Source organism: Kogia breviceps, chromosome 3 (assembly GCF_026419965.1).
Source record: "Kogia breviceps isolate mKogBre1 chromosome 3, mKogBre1 haplotype 1, whole genome shotgun sequence".
NCBI classification, from domain to species: Eukaryota; Metazoa; Chordata; class Mammalia; order Artiodactyla; family Physeteridae; genus Kogia; species Kogia breviceps.
Genome location: NC_081312.1, coordinates 77,574,737 through 77,594,058, shown reverse-complemented (window position 1 = coordinate 77,594,058; position 19,322 = coordinate 77,574,737). Strand labels below are relative to the sequence as shown.

At 44.9% G+C, this 19,322-nt stretch overlaps 1 protein-coding gene across 10 annotated transcripts in view; it reads left to right on the top strand.

The window, feature by feature from the left end:
• The window catches only part of RYR3 (ryanodine receptor 3), a 550,085-nt gene that overhangs the window by 519,961 nt on the left and 10,802 nt on the right, over window positions 1–19,322 (top strand). For 8 of the 10 annotated variants that reach the window (XM_067028902.1, XM_067028901.1, XM_059058605.2 and 5 more), the window contains 11 exons: window positions 1,736–1,817; window positions 2,472–3,802; window positions 6,016–6,074; window positions 7,257–7,428; window positions 8,502–8,588; window positions 10,179–10,379; window positions 13,719–13,849; window positions 17,433–17,475; window positions 17,957–18,084; window positions 18,515–18,575; window positions 18,845–18,991. In XM_067028902.1, the coding sequence (XP_066885003.1) occupies window positions 1,736–1,817; window positions 2,472–3,802; window positions 6,016–6,074; window positions 7,257–7,428; window positions 8,502–8,588; window positions 10,179–10,379; window positions 13,719–13,849; window positions 17,433–17,475; window positions 17,957–18,084; window positions 18,515–18,575; window positions 18,845–18,991 (2,442 nt within the window). Of the gene's footprint in view, window positions 1–1,735; window positions 1,818–2,471; window positions 3,803–6,015; window positions 6,075–7,256; window positions 7,429–8,501; window positions 8,589–10,178; window positions 10,380–13,718; window positions 13,850–17,432; window positions 17,476–17,956; window positions 18,085–18,514; window positions 18,576–18,844; window positions 18,992–19,322 lie in introns of those variants that run through there. The other 2 variants (XM_059058606.2, XM_059058611.2) reach the window with 2 other exon arrangements.

Here is a 19,322-nt window from a genome sequence, read left to right as displayed (position 1 = left end):
CCGTTCCTGATGTGTTGTTGGTGTGAAACGCTAAGTCAATCCCCACCCCCTGGTCTTCCCATTGCGGATGTGGCTGCTTGACGAAATGATTGGAAAAGCCATGCAGATCAGGTCTCATTTTTTAAATGAGGGCCTAAATGGGAGATAGGAATGAACACCTCCTGGGGGGGGGGCGGGGGCGGGCGGGGGTGTCCCAGACAGGCTTTTGCATGAATGCAGCTTTCTCCCTTGTGTCCTTTTCATAATAGCCTACCCTTTTCATAATAGCCTCAACACTTGCTTTCTATGGGGCTAATCCCTTTTGCTTCCTTGTCACTGTTTTGCAATTTATGCACATGATCTACCCCCCTGTCTGTTCTGTCAAATGTCTGCATGTCTCTGTAATTCACATCTCCCTTCTCTGTCACCTCTGCTTCCCCTCTTCCCCATCTCTGCCTTTCCTTCTCACTCCCCATCTCTCTGGCAAGATGAATCGGAATCGCTCAGAGCATTTATTATGAACAAATAAATGTAGCGTCTGTAGAAGTCCATGGCCTCTCTCCATGGAAACACATGAGGGAGAACTTCAGGATATGTTTCAGGCTGATCAGAGTAACATTGGCAGCATTAATTTAAATAATGTGTATCTAAAATTGTCAAGGCTGTCACATCTGCCTCTCTCTTCTGGAATGTGCTATTTACCCCTTTCATTTTTTCCCCTTTTGACTCTGGCCTTATGGGAGGAGAGAGTTCTTGGGAGGGCTGCCAATTTATCAGCCCAGTGGGGCAGTGCGGTGTAGAGGCTCCAGAGACAGGATCCTGACCCTGCCACCTCCTCACTGGTGTCTTCTGGGAAGTCACTTCCCCTTTCTGGTTTTTGCTTTCATCATCTATAAAATATTGGGAGCTAAAATAGACGACCTTTGAGGGCTCTTCTAGCTCTGACAATCTACACTTGTATGATGTTTTGTGGATAGCTATGACACACTCCAAAGGTGCTAGAAAATCCCTCTGAAGTCTGAAGGGCCAAAGAACTATGTCTTTGTGAGACAGAGTCTGTAAAAGAAGTGTGGCCCAGAATGCATTTTTTAACCTCACCCTCAGATTCCCCACCTCAGATCTTCCAAGGATTGTTTTCCTTCTGTGACATAGGTATCAAGTCCAGAGCTCACTTGGCAATGCCCCGTCTGCAATGCTGAAATTAAAACCAAACAGACTGGTATCAAAACCATCCGGAGGAATAGCCTCGATGATATATTAATAACATTTTAAGGGACCACTGGCACCCAGATCACCACCAATTAGAATCAGGAGAACCTAAATTAAGAAAGAAAGGAGAACCCAGTTGGTGATTAGAACCTTGATACTTTAATTGGATTGCAGTAGTATTCCCCAAAAGCTCACTGGTAATTCTTCAGTATGAAAAATGGCAACCTAAGCTACTAGAGATACCTAACAGCTCTTTGGTGGATTGGGTTGTTCAGTAGTCTTGGACAACAATTGGTATATCTGCCACGTTGCGTTAATAAAAGGAAAACTGTAAAGGAACTCTTTTGTATGAACCCTGCTACGGCGAGCCTCCCGATGCTGCAAAGAGAGGATGCTAAGACATCCGCATTCACCATGAGAAGGGAGCTCATTCTGGAGATGGATGCAGCCTTCACCTGACCTTCCCAGAGCAGGCTCTCCTTGCTCACTGCCCTGTACTTTGCTGAGGGATCAGATAGCTCAGGGGTATCTCCTGTTTCTGTTCTAGGATTCCAGTCAGATCGAGCTGCTGAAGGAACTCTTGGATCTCCTTCAGGACATGGTGGTGATGCTTCTGTCCCTCCTGGAAGGTTGGGCTGTTTGGTATAACTAGGCAATCTCACGACTGTAATTGGTCCGAGCACTAACCGTACTAACCACGCAGATTATCCTTCTGGCAGGTCATTGATGCCATATGACATTGGTTAGAAAACCAAATTTTCAGAAACAAAAAAATGAGTGAGGGGCACATGGTCTGATGGACAAAGCCTGAAACCAACTCATTGTATCTCAGTAGGAAAGCCAGAATGAACTGGGGAAAACCTCCAAGCTTTGCTCTTCCCTATCCTCTCCCTCTCCCCATTGCTTTCCGATACATCTGGCTGCCAGTGTGTATGCCAGCCATCTAGTTGGGCACCCTCCTAGGTCTAAGGGGATTACAGGGGCACCACTTATGCCTATGTGTCCCTGATAATCTGATAATGAAACCACTCTCCAGGCCCCAGGCCAGACAAAAGGCACTGGTGTGGCCATCTCCTCCTTCCCTGTGTTTCTCTCCCCCTTGGCTCCTGGTGGTGTAGTCTTTATGGCTTGCTGCTCCCTCCTACCCATTTCCAAATCATCCCGGTCAGAAAAGAGCTGACCGATTTGGCATATAAGTCTTCTAAAAAATATCTGCCTGACCAGTTACATGATGACATGGGTTTATTTATGTATCTGTATGTCTTTTTGAACCTGCCTCACAGGGAATGTGGTAAATGGAACGATTGGCAAGCAGATGGTCGACACACTGGTAGAGTCCTCTACCAATGTAGAAATGATCTTGAAATTCTTTGACATGTTCTTGAAACTTAAAGACTTAACCAGCTCAGACACCTTCAAAGAATATGACCCCGATGGGAAGGGGATCATCTCCAAAAAGGAATTCCAGAAGGCCATGGAAGGGCAAAAACAGTACACGCAGTCGGAGATTGACTTTCTCCTTTCGTGCACAGAAGCGGATGAGAATGACATGTTTAATTACGTTGACTTTGTAGACCGGTTCCACGAGCCGGCCAAGGACATAGGGTTTAACGTGGCGGTGTTATTGACAAACCTCTCCGAACATATGCCAAATGATTCTCGCCTTAAGTGTCTGTTGGACCCAGCCGAAAGCGTACTCACTTACTTTGAACCGTACCTAGGACGCATTGAGATCATGGGTGAGGCCAAGAAAATTGAGCGTGTTTATTTTGAGATCAGTGAGTCCAGTCGAACTCAGTGGGAGAAGCCCCAGGTGAAGGAGTCTAAGCAGCAGTTCATCTTTGATGTCGTCAACGAAGGCGGAGAGCAAGAAAAGATGGAGCTGTTCGTGAACTTCTGTGAAGACACCATCTTTGAGATGCAGTTAGCATCACAGATCTCAGAATCGGACTCAGCCGACAGGCCAGAAGAGGAGGAGGAAGAAAATGAAGACTCTTCCTATACGTTAGAAGTTGAGGGTGAAGAGGAGGACGACAAGTCTTTTGAGTGTGCCTCTGCGTTTGCCGTGGCCTGTGCCTCAGTGAAGAGAAATGTAGCCAACTTTCTGAAGAGGGCCACCCTGAAGAACCTCAAGAAGCAGTGTAGGAAGGTAAAGAAGATGACTCTGAAGGAGCTGGTGAAGGTGTTCTTCTCTTTCTTCTGGACGTTGTTCATGGGGCTTTTCCACTTGCTCTTCGCCATATTGGGAGGAATCTTTCAGATTCTCTGGAGCACCGTGTTTGGAGGGGGCCTCATAGAAGGCGCAAAGAACATCAGAGTCATAAAGATCCTGGGTGACATGCCTGACCCAACCCAATTTGGTATCCACGATGATGCGATGGAGGCTGAGAGGGCAGAAGTGCCCGAGCCAGGTATCGCCACGGAACTCGTGCACTTCGGAAAGGGGGAGAGGGGAGATGCGGATATTATGTCAGATCTCTTTGGACTCCAGTCAAAGAAAGAAGGTGGCTTAAAGCATGGGCCTGAAGTGGGTTTGGGTGACCTCTCTGAGATTATTGGCGAGGATGAACCCCCCACGTTAGAGAGTACTGTACGGGAGAAAAGGAAAGCACAGGTAAGCATGATTTGTTTCTATCATCTTTCTCTATCCCCAGAAAAAGACTTGCCACTCTACCTTGCCATCAGTACTGACCAGTTCCTAGGAGGCAATGTTGTGTTAGACACCAGCTCATCTGTGATTACCCTGATCTGATCATTCCAGCTCTGCCATGTCTGGGGAGATGGGACTTAGATGGTTGTCTCAATATCTAATTGCTGAATGGTCTTCCAGTTTACATTGTAGAGTTCAAACAGGATGGTCCTTGACCCTCAACTTGCTTCCACACCTTTATTAGGTGCACAGGTTCAAAGCGCACAGGTTCATTCAGTAACTGAAAGCATAGAAAACCAGGTATAGCATACGAGGAGACCTTTCTGGTGAGATAAACTTCTGCAGTATCCTAAAAGGTCCACATGTTATCATATGATTTAGCACAGCGCCCAGTGAGTTTTATCATGCTTGGGACATTTTCATCCTTGTGATGCAACCACTATCCAGTTTGGACTTTGAGTCAGTCAACTAGATTAAGATAGCAATAATTCAGAGCCCTTTGGCCATGGAAAGTTCTGGGTGTTGCAGCATCCAAGTCACAGCATCATTCTAGCGATAAGGAGAGTATGGAGAGAAATGTAAAGAGATCAGAGCCCAAAGTCAACCTTTATTCATTTTAAAAATAATTAATTAATTAATTAACTTATTTATTTATTTATGGCTGAGTTGGGTCTTTGTTGCTGCACGTGGGCTTTCTCTAGTTGCGGCGAGAGGGGGCTACTCTTCTTTGTGGTGCGCAGGCTTCTCATCGCAGTGGCTTCTCTTGTTGTGGAGCACGGCCTCTAGGCGCGCGGGCTTCAGTAGTTGTGGCTCATGGGCTCTGGAGCGCAGGCTCAGTAGTTGTGGCACACAGGCTTAGTTGCTCCGCGGCATGTGGGATCTTCCCGGACCAGGGCTCAAACCCGTGTCCCCTGCATTGGCAGGTGGATTCTTAACCACTGCGCCACCGGGGAAGCCCCTTTATTCATTTTTTACATGAATGTTTGTTGAATAGTTAATATGCACTTGTCACTGTTTTAGGCTCTGGGAATACACTGGTGAATGAGAATGCATCGTTCCTATAATTTAGTGGAAAAGATAGACATTGGACAGGTCAGTACAAGCATGAAGAACATTAGGAAGGAAGTCTATCGGGTGCTATGGAAATGTATAGGAGAGATGTCTCACCTGGGTTAGAGAGTCAGGGAGAGAAGTATCAGAATCATAAGCATTCTGATAGTATTAATTTATTTATTGTTTTGTTCCCTGTTGTACCCCAGGGCCTAGAACAGTGTTTGATACATAATAGAGACTCATTCAAGGCCTGCTACATGCCAGGCTGTGTTCCTAGGATATGAGAATACATTGATTAACAAAAGAGACAATGCTTTTGTTTTAAAGGAGCTTAATTTCTAGTGGAAGAAGACAACAAATATTTATCATTTTTGACATATGCTAAAATAAATGAACAAGGTCGTGTGTTACAGAATGAATGTGGGCCCTACTATAAGTAGGATACTCAAGGAGCATCTGCAAAAGTATCATCTGAACCAAGTCCCGAAGAATGGCAGGCACATCAAAAGCCAGGGCAGTCATATTCCAGGCAAATGGTATGGCATGTGCCAAGGTCCTGGTGCAGGGAAGGATTTGGAATGTCCCAGGAAAGGAATGAAGGTCTGAATGTTTGTGCTGGACATGAGTCAAGTGATGCAAGGTGAAAACGGAGAGAAAGGCCATGATCATGTAGGCCTTATCGACTTTGGTGTAGGGAGCTTGAATTTTATTCTAAGCGCAATGGTCATCAATCAGAGGGATTGGGGTGATGGAAGAGAATTGAAGATACTGTCTGATGGAAGCAGCTTCTGGATTGGACCTGTGTTCCATCTCTCCCTGACCCCGTGAAGTAGTAGGACCACTGCCACGGGGCTCTGACAATGTCCTAGCAAAAGTTTTTTCTTTGGGTTGAATAATAACAGGGCAGTTATGTTTTCAAGCTTGAAATCTTTGTCTTATCACTCTAGAGCAGCTTAATATATAGCAGGACACCTGTGTTCTGTGATCCTGAGAAAAGCAGAAGCATAAAGAGAGAAAGCCATTGGGACTTGTGACCATGGAGAGTAAAATGGCCAGTGATATGGCTCATCACCATGAACTCGTTTATTTTGAGGAAAGTTTGACTGATTGTTATTTTTGTCTAGGCAGCAGAGACAAAAGCAGCTCATGAAGCAGAAGGAAAAGTGGAGTCTGAGAAGGCAGAGTAAGTTCTTGGTAGCATGGATGGCTCTAATTGCTGTGCTTAATAGTTCTTGATGCTAACTACTCTTTTGTTGTTATGGTAATTAGAAAGCTTGATTTCTATTAATGTAAGAAACAGATATTGTGCAAGCCCTGGATACATTTCTTTTTTTTTCGTTTTTATGGCTGAGTAATATTATATTGTAAATATGCGTGCGTGCGTGTGTGTGTGTGTGTGTGTGTGTGTGTATCTCTTCTTTATCCGTGCAGCTATTGATGGACACTTCAGCTGCTTCCATATCTTGGCTATTGTAAATAATGCTGCTGTGAACACTGGGGTGCATGTATCTTTTGGAATTACTGTTTTCATTTTCTTTGGATATATACCCAGGAGTGAAATTGCTGGATCATATAGTAGATCTATTTTTAGTTTTTTGAGGATTCTCCATACTGTTTTCCATAGTGGCTGCACCAATTTACATTCCCACCAACAGTGCACAAGGGTTTCTTTTTCTCCAGATCCTGGCCGGGACTTGTTATTTGTTGTCTTTTTGGTGATAGCCATTCTGGCAGGCGTGAGGTTTTGTGGTTTTGATTTGCATTTCCCTGATTATTAGTGATGGTGAGCATCTTTTCATGTGTGGATACATTTCTTTTTACCCCAGCTATACAATAAACACAATCTAATAATTTTGTTCACTTTAGACTCCAAATAGGAGATCAGAGTTTCACCATCTGACCGAGCAAATTATCAAACACTCACACTTAGCAACTTCATATGATGTTGATGATGGTGATATGTAGTAATTACTGAATAACTATTACATACCAGGCCTTTTGCTAAGTTCTTTTATACAATATCTCATTTAATTCCTACAACAAACTTAGAAGAATAGGTACTATTGGTAATGCCCATGAAAGCCTAGAAAATAAAGGACGACATTTCTGAAGGGGAAAAAGGTTGGTAAGGCAAAGTTCGGAAGAACTTGTGTATAACTGATGTGTGACTGTGACTCATCAAAGCAGGCACCGCTCCTAAGTACAAAGTTGACATCCAAGCACTATGGGTAATAAAGACCTGAGGTTCCCACCCTCAAGGAATAATACATCTCCCACCCGTCTCAGCCAAGATTTCTCTTTAGCTTCCCTGCCAGGGCCAGGCATCCCTCTCCCCTCCATGATGAGTGGCTTCTCATTCCTGCAGCATGGAAGATGGGGAGAAAGAGGACACAGCCAAACAAGAAGAGCAGGCCGAGGCCGGGTGGGCAGAGGCGACCAAAAGGAAGAAGCGATGGTGTGGCCAGAAAATTGAGAAGCCTGAAGCCTTCATGGCCAGTTTCTTTAAAGGGCTGGAAATCTATCAGACCAAGTTGCTGGTGAGTGCTCCGGCCCTGGACCCGCTCGGGTGCAGGCGCTGGCCCGGGCAGACCTCAGAGAAGTGGCCACTGACTTTGTTTCACATTTGGTTAGTTGTTCTTCCTCGTCTTTCTCATTCTTCTTCCTTCCCTCTTCTCGATGACCTGTCTGTCCCTTCTGTGTTGGAGGGAAAGGAAAAGGGAAAAGGCAAATGCTCCAGCTCCTCTGCCCCGCCCTCTCTCTAGGATAGCTGCTCCTTTCCGTGTGCTAGGTGGGGACTTGGCCCACCCCTGGTCCAAAACTTCAGAAGTAGTGCGATTATGCAGATGCAGAAAGAACATTCCTGTGTTGTGTTAGGTTCTCACACTGGCCCTCAAAAGCTTTGTTACTGCACACACCCTCAGCCCTCAGCCCAACTTGTCATATCCTTTCTCTGGCAAATTGCCCACTGAGGCACAGTTGCTGAAGGCCAGGACTACACCTCCCAGCACCATGGGTGGTGTCTCACCCTCTCCACGGAGAGGGTGAGAGCTTCCCCAGGCAGCTGCCATTCCAGCCCGCAAGTGTCGATTTTTCCAGGGAAGATGGCAGAGGGTATGGGAATGGTTCCCCCTAAAAAGGGAGAAGCAGAAGCGCCAGGTCTGTGACTTACAGAGAGACAGAGACTCTCAGCCTCAGTCTGGCTGCAGCCAGAGTGGGAGCTTCAGGGGTCTTTGGTGGGCCTAGATCACTCATAATTTCCAAATTGACTGCTTACTTGGTGTGTGGAGGGTACACACACGCGCGCGCGCATGTACCTTCATAACAGCACGAGTCCTGCGCTGGCGGCGTGTTTAGGCATTTGCTTCCCTGAGGTTTAAACCAGAGCAGGGTTCCCTTGAGCATCATTCTAAGCAATTTTTTTAAAAAATCATCATTTTTGGTCCCCCCAAAGAAGTCATAAGAAGGCCAGGATAGTCCTAGATGAGTGGTTACCAAAGGGTAGGACTAGTCCTGTGTAAACGTCTAACCAGAGAAGATCATCTGTGTGAAAGAGGGAAGGCCCTTCTCCCTGCCAAAGCTCTTCTACTTCTGTCTGTCCTTTTCTTTTCAGCACTACCTGGCCAGGAATTTCTACAACCTGAGGCTCCTTGCTCTGTTTTTAGCCTTCGCTATCAACTTCATCCTGCTCTTTTACAAGGTGATGCTTCATTCAGGGGTTATTTGGTGAATAGATTATATACTTTTTAAAAAGTAATAGAGGCTATGCTCTTAATTCAAGCAAAAACTCTAATATCTAAGGAAATTTCTAAGACACTGCCTTCTCAAAAAAGGACACTGTCTTTAGCAATGGGGAGAATAGAGAAACTGGTTGTAAGGGAAGCCAGTTAGGGCACCATTTCAATCATTCAGGCTTGTTTTAGTTATTACTTAATTCTTCAGACATTTGTTGGGTGTCTACCATAGGCTAGACCCTATATTAGGAGCTGTAAGTTTATTTCAAACTGAATAATAAATACAGTTCTTTCCTGAGGAATAAGGTAACAAAGAACCATGATAGTTGGCCCGTATGTTAGAACTATTATGAAGGAAGAATAGGAGTTGGTTTCTGGATGTGGAAGACAGGGACTCATCAAGATAAATGAAGATTTTGAATGTTGGTAAGTGGGTCTTGTACACTGTAGATACATAATAAATGTTAGTAGAATGAATTAATGAATGCTGTAGGTCCTGGATTCTTTTTTCACATCGTCTTTAACTGGCTATTCTGTCTCTTGCCTCTCTCCCTTCCTATCGAAAACCACAAATCTAATTTTTATAAAACATGCTCTTACCCACATCAATATTGTACTTGATAAACTAATGGCTTGCTGTTGCCCATAGCAGAAAAATGGAAGTCTGTAGAGGGGTATGGCGAAGGATAGCTTTAAACACATGGAGAGGTTGAGGTGACTTAGCCATGCATGTGGAGACAGCCAGCAAGCAGCTGGACATGCACGGTAACAGCCTCAAAGGTGCCGATTTGGGAGTCACTGTGTAAGGATGGCAGAGAAGCCACGGGTGTTAATGGCATCTAAGAAAGAAGGGAAATGACTGCACTTGTGCATATGCGAGTTTGTCCTAGCCTCCTCCCAGGCTGTAGCATTTTTTTAAAAACAATTTATTTGTTTTATTTGTTTATTTTTGGCCGCATTGGGTCTTCGTTGCTGCACGCGGGCTTTCCTTAGTTGCGGTGAGAGGGGGCTACTCTTTGTTGCAGTGCGTGGGCTTCTCATTGCGGTGGCTTCTCTTGTTGCGGAGCAGGGGCTCTAGGTGCACGGGCTTCAGTAGTTGTGGCTCATGGGCTCTAGAGCGCAGGCTCAGTAGTTGTGGCCCACGGGCTTAGTTGCTCCGCGGCGTGTGGGATGTTCCCAGACCAGGGCTCAAACCCACGTCCCCTGCCTTGGCAGGCGGGTTCTCAACCACTGCGCCACTGGGGAAGCCCCAGGCCATAGCATTTTAAAGATGACCTCCTGCAGCTGAAGGATTGTAGAACATGTAGTAAAACTTTCCTAACTTTAAAATTTTTGGTTTTCAAGAGAGAGGTTTTGTCTCTCAAAACTTTTGTTTGCAATTATTAGAGATCCTGGAGATTCCCAGGAACAAGATACCTAAAGACCTCATTCCCTCATCGAGTAATATAGAATCACTACTGTTTGCACAGCAAATGCCAGCAGTATAAAATATGTGGGGAGAGCCCAGTGGCGGAGGTCTTGCTGGTGTTTCTAAGAGAGTGTGTGTTTTGGGCCAGGTCACTGAGGAACCTTTAGAAGAAGAGACAGAAGACATTGCAAACCTGTGGAATTCCTTTAACGATGAGGAAGAGGAAGAAGCAGTGGTGTTCTTTGTCCTGCAGGAGAGCACTGGATATATGGCGCCAACATTGCGAACCCTGGCCATTATCCACACCATCATTTCTTTAGTCTGCGTGGTGGGCTATTACTGCCTGAAGGTAAGTTGCCAGCCACTCTGAATCTAACCTGACTCCTTGGGGAAGAAGCATCATTTTTGAACCCAGCCAGCCCTTTGTTCTCTAAGACTTTACTAATAGCCTAAGGTTGGTGAGGCCGCAGCCTGGGCGCCACCCAGGAGCGGGTTAAAACTGCAGACTTTTGCCCCCTACCCAAGCCTTTTAAATCAGAATCTGCAGTGAACATGATCCGCAGGTGATCTGTATTCACACTCTGGTTTGAGAAGCCTTGGTCCAGGAGTCTCACTTCAGCCACCCTTGTGACATTGCATAGAATCAAAATCATCAGGCTAAGTCACACATGGAGCTGGTAATGAGGGGCTCTTCTCACCTTTGAATTTATGTTGAAGTTTTTATAAAAATGCTTTTCACCTTTCAGAAGTTATTAGGTTTTAGCTATTTGAGATGAGTTACTGTTTCCGTTGTCCTATTGCTGTATAACAAATCACCCCCCAGAATTCAGTGGCTTAAACTGATAACCATTTTCTCTCTGATTCTGTGTTTGCCTGGGCACATTAGAGCGGTTCCTCTGCACCCTGTGGAAGTGGTCACATCAGCAACCAGCTGGGAGCTCAGATGAGCTACACTGTCCAAGATGGCCCATGCACGTTGGCAAGGGAACAGCTGGAAGGCTGGGCTCAGTTGGGGTAGCTGGGCCTCTCTCCCCCTCCTTGTAGACTCAGGGCATCTCCCTTTCCATGTGGTCTCTGCACATGCTCTCTCCAGCTGGGTAGCCGGACTTCTTGCATATGATGGCCTGGGTGTCCAAAAAGAACACAAATGGAAGCTGCTAGTCCTTCTTAAGTCTTAGGCCCACAACTGGCAAGGTGCCATTTCTACCACATTCTGTTGATTCAGGCAAGTCACAGGGCCAGCCAAGATTCACTGTTGCACAGAGGGTGAAGGGGGCTACACAAGGGCGTGAATAACAGGAGATGTGGTTCTCTGGGACCATCTTCAGACACTGCTATAGTTATGTCAATCTTCAGTCATTCTGTTTTAGGTGTTCCAAGTCCAGTTCTGTTGCTACTACACCACCATTGTTTTTTCTCATTACATTTTTTCTTACTTCTCTTAAGTAGGAAGTTTCCTTGGCCCTATACCAAGCCACCTTTTCCCTGAGAAGAGTCCAGGAAATCTTTTCCTGTCCTTGTGGCTCTCACTTCCCCCAGTGGGCTGCAGTATCACTTAGGAAGAAGTCCAGCTGCCCTGCTGGAGAGACCATGTGTCCTAAACTGCTCTGAGGCCTCCACTGTAACAATGAAAGAATGGATTCTGGAGCCTGGCCTCCGGGGTTGGACCCACAGCTCTGCCACTTAACCTCGCCATTCCTGTGTTTCCTCATCTGCAAAAAAAAAAAATGACTGTGATAATAATACCACCAACCGCTAAAGTTGCTAAAGGGAGGATTAAATGAATTAACATGTGTAAAATACTCAGAGCCAGACGTAGTAAACATTAGAGCATGTTCGCTACTATTCCTTAGTTCACCATCTAGAGCTCAGCTTGTCGGCTAGGGTACAGGTAACCTAGAGAAAACAAAAATAAACACTATCTAGGGAATAAAAATGTGGAAGTTGTACTTACAAGGGAATACAACTTCATAAAAGACTGATGGAGAATGCTTCAAATCCCACTGATCAGTACTGACCTAAAACTTGATATTATTATTGTAATTCAGAGTCACCTCGACACACAGCAGACACTAGTCAGGGTGGCTTTCCCTGCTTCCCCTCCCACATGATCCATGAACCAACACCAGGCACTGATTCTGCAGTGTGCAATGTCCGTTAGTAGCCTTTGCCACCTTCCTGTCATGATTCTTTTATTTCCTGTTGTTGCCTTGTTTAAAAAAAAGGGTAAGCAGGAACTATATTCAATATCCTGTGATAAACCATAATGGAAAAGAGTATGAAAAAGAAGGTATATGTATGTATAACTGAGTCACTTTGCTATATACCAGAAACTAACACAACATTGTAAATCAACTATACTTCAATGAAATAAATTTTAAAAATAAAAAATAAGGGAGGAAGAGAAAGGGTAAGCAGTAACTCTTTATGAACCATTATCTAAATTTTGCCTTTTTGTCTTGGAAATAAAGGAGCAGCGTGGGTTGTACGGATATCATGAGATTTGAGAAGGAGTTATTAGAAGAAACAGTTTGGAGACCAAGGTCTCCGGGATGTTGCCAAGTAACCAGTAGCTTCCCAGGTGGATGAGAAGCCCTAGCTCTGTCTGAGTTAAACTTCTCTGGCTAGTGGAGCTCTGGCTTTTCTGCCTTCTCATCTCCTGGGATTCCAGTCGGTATCCTCTGACCTTGCTAATCCTGTCCCTTATCTGAAGTGTGTGTGTGTGTGTCTGGCGATGGTTACAGCAAGTGGATATTTTCCCAGCATTTTCTGTGTATGTACTGCTTTTGTGATAGGTCTTTATAACCATGCCACCACGTGTAGGCTAGAAGCAGTCATAACTATAAGAGAATGGGAAGCGATGGTAGGGAATAAACGTGCCTGGCAGGAGCTCTTCTCGGCAGGAATGTCAGGAAGAAAACTTCAATAGCAAAAGACTATGCACAGAGCCCAGTGAATCCTCTCACTGTAACCATTAAGCCATATTTCATTAATCAGAATTCAAAGACATGAGATGACTATGACCCTAGCCATTGAAGGGGGTTGGAACTCTTCATCGTATTTCTGCAGCTGTCCAATATATTCTAGAATAGTTTATTATGCTTTCTAAGTCTTGGTTTACCTCCAGCCTAAGTGTTTTAGGAGACCCAAGTCATTCGTCCCTGTGATTCATCTAAGTATGGTCTTCTCACCAGGACGGGTCAAGAAGTCCAGTGTGTAAGACTGTCAGCTGTTTAAAGGATGACCCAAATCATATGAGCTTTGGAGAGGGAGGTGTGTGAGCCAGAGGATTGAGAAGTGATTTCTTTGGCTTTGGACCCACAACTAGGCACCCTAAGAATCCCACTACAAAGAGGTTGCTGCCCTGAAGTTGGAAGGCCAATCTGTGAGATACGCATGGGAGAGGAGGCTTTCATTAGAAAGCCTTCTCAGGGGCTTCCCTGGTGGCACAGTGGTTGAGAATCCGCCTGCCGATGCAGGGGTCATGGGTTCGTGCCCCAGTCCGGGAAGATCCCACATGCCGCAGAGCGGCTGGGCCCGTGAGCCATGGCCGCTGAGCCTGCGCGTCCGGAGCCTGTGCTCCACAACGGGAGAGGCCACGACAGTGAGAGGCCCGCGTACCACAAAAAAAAAAAAAAAAAAAAAAAAGAAAGCCTTCTCTGAGTGACCAGTGTCCTCCCACTCCTAGGTTCCTTTGGTGGTATTCAAAAGAGAAAAAGAAATTGCCAGGAAGCTGGAGTTTGCTGGCCTGTATATCACCGAACAGCCTTCTGAAGATGACGTCAAGGAGCAATGGGACCGCTTGGTAATCAACACACCGTAAGTCCCCCCCGCCCCCAAAAAGAAAACGGAGTTTCTATCGTAAATCGGATACTACCTTCTTCAGCAGCCCTGGAGCCTGATTGATATAAGCCCTCCTTTGGTTTCGGGGACTTGTTTTCTCCCCTGCCTTTTCACAAAGGAGCCTATTGTGCCTCCAACCGTTTTACGTATCCTTATGCATTTAATGGGGGACAGAGGATATTATCAGCAAGTGCTGAGCATATTTAATTAAGACCAGATGGTCCAGCACAATACTACTTAATCTAGTTTTCCATGTTCGAGTCATACAGTGTTTCCCTGGCTCGGGGTTTCAGCGATCAAGCTGATCCGCTTCTCCAGAGTCCCCAGATGGCACAGCAGCCCTGTGACAGCACCATCTCTGAAGTCTTCTCCCTAAACAAATAGACTGGTTGGTACTAGAACTCCTCCCAATATAATTTGATAGGCAGTTCCATGGGCAGTTAAAATAGGCCCATCTGGGTGGGGATGTTAGGACCCGTGGGGTGAAGCCTGCCTTCTTGGTAGGCACGTGTACAATTGCTAACGTGATGGAGACAAGCATTGAGTCTAGAGGCAAAGGGGTAGAATACTGAGTCAGCTTTATCACTTAGACACCCGTGACCTAGGGCAAGGGAATCAGGTTTTATAAACCTCAGTTGCCTCTTCATTAATAGAAGGATGAGAATACCACCGCCTACGGTCCTGGGAGGACTCACGGATGGATTGTCACGTGCTTGGTACAGTGCCTGGCACATGGCTGTTCATTATTCCCTTTCCCTGTTAAAGAAAAATGGCCATCACCAATAAGTCAGACAGAGAAAGACAAATACCATATGACATCACTTATATGTGGAATCTAAAAAGTACAACATAGAGGATATAACAAAAAAGAAGCAGACTCACTGATACAGAGAACAAACCAGTGGTTACCAGCGGGGAGAGGGAAGGGAGGAGGGGCGATATAGGCACGGGTAGTAAGAGGTATAAACGATTAGGTATAAAATAAGCTACAAGGATATATTGTACAACACAGGGATTATAGCCAAATGGTTAAGATTGTAAATGTTAAGTTATGTATATTTTACAGTAAAAATTTAGAAAAAAAAATGACCATCACCATTAGCAAAGGTGATGCTCTAACGCAGGTGTATTCACAATAGGGAAATGAGAGTTGCAAGATAAATTAATGTGATGAAAGAAAAGTCAAGAAAGAGGGCTGAATATGTAAACAAAGATGACTGCTGAAGCTCTTGGCTGTGCCAGTAAAATATGCACATCTAGAAACAACAACCCTGACCCCTGCAGGAAGAAGATGCTACTTAGAGGCAAATTGAAAGAGGCAGCTCTACACGGGCACCGCCGAGCTTTTTTTAATAGTCCCTAGAAAGGGAAGACTCCTCTCTTAGGGAAAAAAAGGTGTGAGCAGGCAAATCAAAAGCTTGTTTCGGCCTGCAGGTCACTGCCAATCTCCTCACTTAAGGAAAAATAAGGGAAACTACTAAGACTTATTTCTGATCCTTTGTTATTATAGTACAGAAATTTTGAATATTAAATAATCTCATTCCTTGGTAAGCTTTCTGTAATTATCAGTAACGCTTGTGTCTGTGGCACAAGATGATACAGCCTAAAAGTCCCAGTAAAAACGCAGTTCAGTTTCTAGAAATTTATCCTGAGGAGATAATGAGACAAGAACACTAAACTGTTTTAACAAGGACAGTCGCTGACATTTATTTGAAATGGCTGAAATGCCCATGAATAGGGAAACGCATGTATACGTAAAACAGCTGTTCTAAAACATTTAGATCAATGAACTTCTATTATTTCTTCACGATAATGGCATCATTGTACATGTAGTGCTTTGTAACCTGCTTTTTTTTTTTTTATTTAACTATATGTCATGGAGAGCTTTCTGCCACCTTGAAGGAGCTTACATACCTAGTCAGGAGACAAGAATATTCAGATCAAAGTAAGATCACATCTGTGAAAGGGTCTTGACCAGAGCTTTTAGTCACTGGCCCTTCAGGATCACTTGTGGAATTTTCCACTTATGCCAAAATGTGGCCAACCCTGAGTTGTATCTTACAGAGCATTTTTTCTAAAAGATTTAAGAGAAAGGTGATACCAATGTGGACAGAGGAAGACTGGCTTGTTTTTATTTGTTTTATCTTGGATTCTAAATACCATACATGAAAAAAATCAAGTAGCAGAAAAATGGACAAAGAAGGAAGTCAAAATAATTATTTCCATCCCCCGTAGATAAAATCTATTAGCAGTTTGCTCTGTTTTTAAGTGGCATTTGGATGTTTAAGACCAAGACTGCTGGGGACTTCCCTGGCAGTCCAGTGGTTATGACTTCCCTTTCCAGTACAGGGGGTGTGTGTTCGATCCCTGGTCGGGGGAACTAAGATCCCACATGCCTCGCGGCCAAAAAAGCAAAACAGGAGCGATGTTGTAACAAATTCAATAAAGCTTTAAAAACGGTCCACATCCCCAAAAAATCTTTAAAAAAAAAAGACCAAGACTGCTTTAAATATCCAAAAATTTTTTTTTTGTTTCGTTTAAAGATTGCCGCTCTGTTGTAAGAGAGGTGCCAATTGCTCAGGGTTTTTCTTCTGAGAGGTCTACAAACAGAGGGAGGCCCCCACCCCCATCCTCATCACCAACTTGAGTGGCCTCTATAGCATAGGGGGCTGTTGTGTTCCAGAGCTAACAAACAAGAACGATTTACACATGAAGGAAAACAGAAGTAAGAATGTTTGCACCAAGGGCCAGAGGTTCCTTGGCTGCAAACTAGACTCCCAGGGAACCTCTCAGGAAGGACTGATCATTCTGGAGGGGAGCAAAATATTTTCAATGGTTTCTGCCAACATACCTGAAAGTAACAGTTATTTCTCGACTTTAACAAGAAGAAGGTATTTGCAGTGGAGCTGGTACTAGCTACCTGCCAGAAGAAAGCTGTTCCCTCTGTGGGGTTAAGGTTGGGATGGCATAGGAACTACCTCCAAAGGAGAGAGGGATCTCATTCCCCGGGGGGGAAAAGCACATCCCACAGGAGTTATGCAGGAATGGAGAACAGAGCAGAAGAGCGCACTCCATTCAGAAAAGCCCCATGTAAATTAACTAACGGTGATTTCCAGACTGGAAACTTCATAGTTAGGGACCTCGTCTACAACCTCCCACCACCATGTCCCCAACACCTACCTCAGTTACTGCCATGAAGTGGGCACTCAGTGAAGGAAGGTTGAATGCACGTGTTTCCTGCAGGGTTTGGTTTCTAGTTACACTGAGCTCAAGACACATATCCCTGCCTCTAGCTAGTCTGTCATCACAATTCCTGGCTCTTAACCATAATGTTGAAGTAGAAAATGCAAAGGAGCCTTCCAAGTGTTTCAGAACTCACCACAAAGCAGTGAAACCAGAAATCAGGCCTGCGGTGACTCTGAACTTCAATCAAGTCTTGAATTCTTCAATGAGCAGGACAAAACCCAAAAAGATCACAGGTCCAGACACTCAAACTGCAAAGTTTCTTGATGTGCTTGCCTTGATGTTAAGAATCTCCCTGTTTCATTTTCTTCTTCAGATCTTTTCCTAATAACTACTGGGACAAGTTTGTAAAGAGAAAGGTATGCCTTGTTGGGGGGCGGGGCAGGAGGAGTAAATTCCATGACCTGCAAAGAAATGTAGATTGTTTTTTTTAAATTCTCCATATACGAACATGAATAAATGTAATGGTGCTTTTATGATGGTATCTCGAGAAGAGTAAGTCACAGAAGGGGCTTTATATGAACGCATGTAGGTTGGGGGATTATACTCATCTGCCTTAATCAGCTTAACAAAAATCACTGTATTCTACATACTAGGTTTTTTTCTCTCCTCCTAAATAATAGCTAAAAAAGCAGTTTTCACTTAATTGTCTTTATCACTTCTGTTTTCTCTGGAGGTTATTTTTTTTTCTCTTTATTTTCCTTTTGCATTTTGACTCATGTCTTTATCAACCCCTTGGAAGAGCCCAGAGCGTAACACAGCTCTGACGGCACTGGGGCTGGAGAAAACATTGGTGGTGATGCACGGCCTGAGCTCACCCTGTCCTTCTCTCTGCTTCAGGTGATCAACAAGTATGGAGATCTCTACGGAGCAGAACGCATTGCTGAACTCCTGGGGTTGGACAAAAATGCCCTTGACTTTAGCCCAGTGGAAGAGACCAAAGCAGAGGCAGCCTCCCTGGTGTCATGGTACAGAGCTTAGGAGTTCAATCCCAAAGTCTGGCTGACTAGACCCTTTATCTTTCCAGCCCTCTTCCCTGTGCTACAGGGAAAACTCACAATCACGTCTTCACCGTCTTAGGCTCTGGTCTCGCCTAAGTGTTTCTTCTAGGTTCTAAAATATGGGTGTTGGGGGGGAAGCACTGCTTTAAAAAAAAAAAATCTAAAAACGTATCAGCCTTTATGCCTGATGGAGCTGAAAGAGAAAGACTAATTAAAATTTCAGGGTGTGTGATTCAGCCATTCTCATTCTCATGGTGAACACATACAACTTGATAAAGCTCAGAGCTGTATTTAGGTTATTAAACCGGAGAGAGAAAAAAATTCATTTTTTCCCCTTATTAAACACTTAACTAAATCTTGACATTTTAAAGTTTTGAAATGATTTGTTCCTCTTTAGGCTGAGTTCCATCGACATGAAGTACCATATCTGGAAGCTGGGAGTTGTTTTTACTGACAATGTAAGTATGGCATCTGGGAAAGGAAAATTCTGTGCCCCAAGTCCAGGGATGTCATTAGATGCCACAAAGGAACAAGCTATGGAGGCGGCTCAGGAAGATGCAGGGAGTGCTGGGCAAAGACAGAGGGCCGTAGCGTACTGGGGGGACACTTCTCTCTTGTGCAGTAGTATGAGGCAGATGGGGCTTGACTTGGCAATTCTTGGGCCAGCTCAAAGCACCTCAGTCCCCTGAATGCCTGAAAAGCTGCTCAATTTCTTCCATTTCCCCAGTCCTTCCTCTACCTCGCCTGGTACACAACCATGTCAGTCCTGGGCCACTACAACAACTTCTTCTTCGCTGCTCATCTGCTGGATATCGCGATGGGCTTCAAGACGCTGAGGACTATTCTGTCATCTGTCACTCACAATGGCAAACAGGTATGGGGTTTATACTGCTGCAGAACGGGAGGGACCTAGATATGGTTAGGAAAAAACATAACCAGTGGGCTTCCCTGGTGGCATAGTCGTTGAGAACCCTCCTGCCAATGCAGGGGACACAGGTTCGAGCCCTGGCCAGGGAGGACCCCACACACCGCAGAGCAACTAAGCCCGTGTGCCACAACCCCTGAGGCCCATGCACCTAGAGCCCATGCTCTGCAACAAGAGAAGCCACCGCAATGAGAAGCCTGTGCATCGCAACGAAGAGTAGCCCCCACTTGCATCAGCTAGAGAAAGCCCGCACGCAGCCAAGAGGACCCAATGCAGCCAA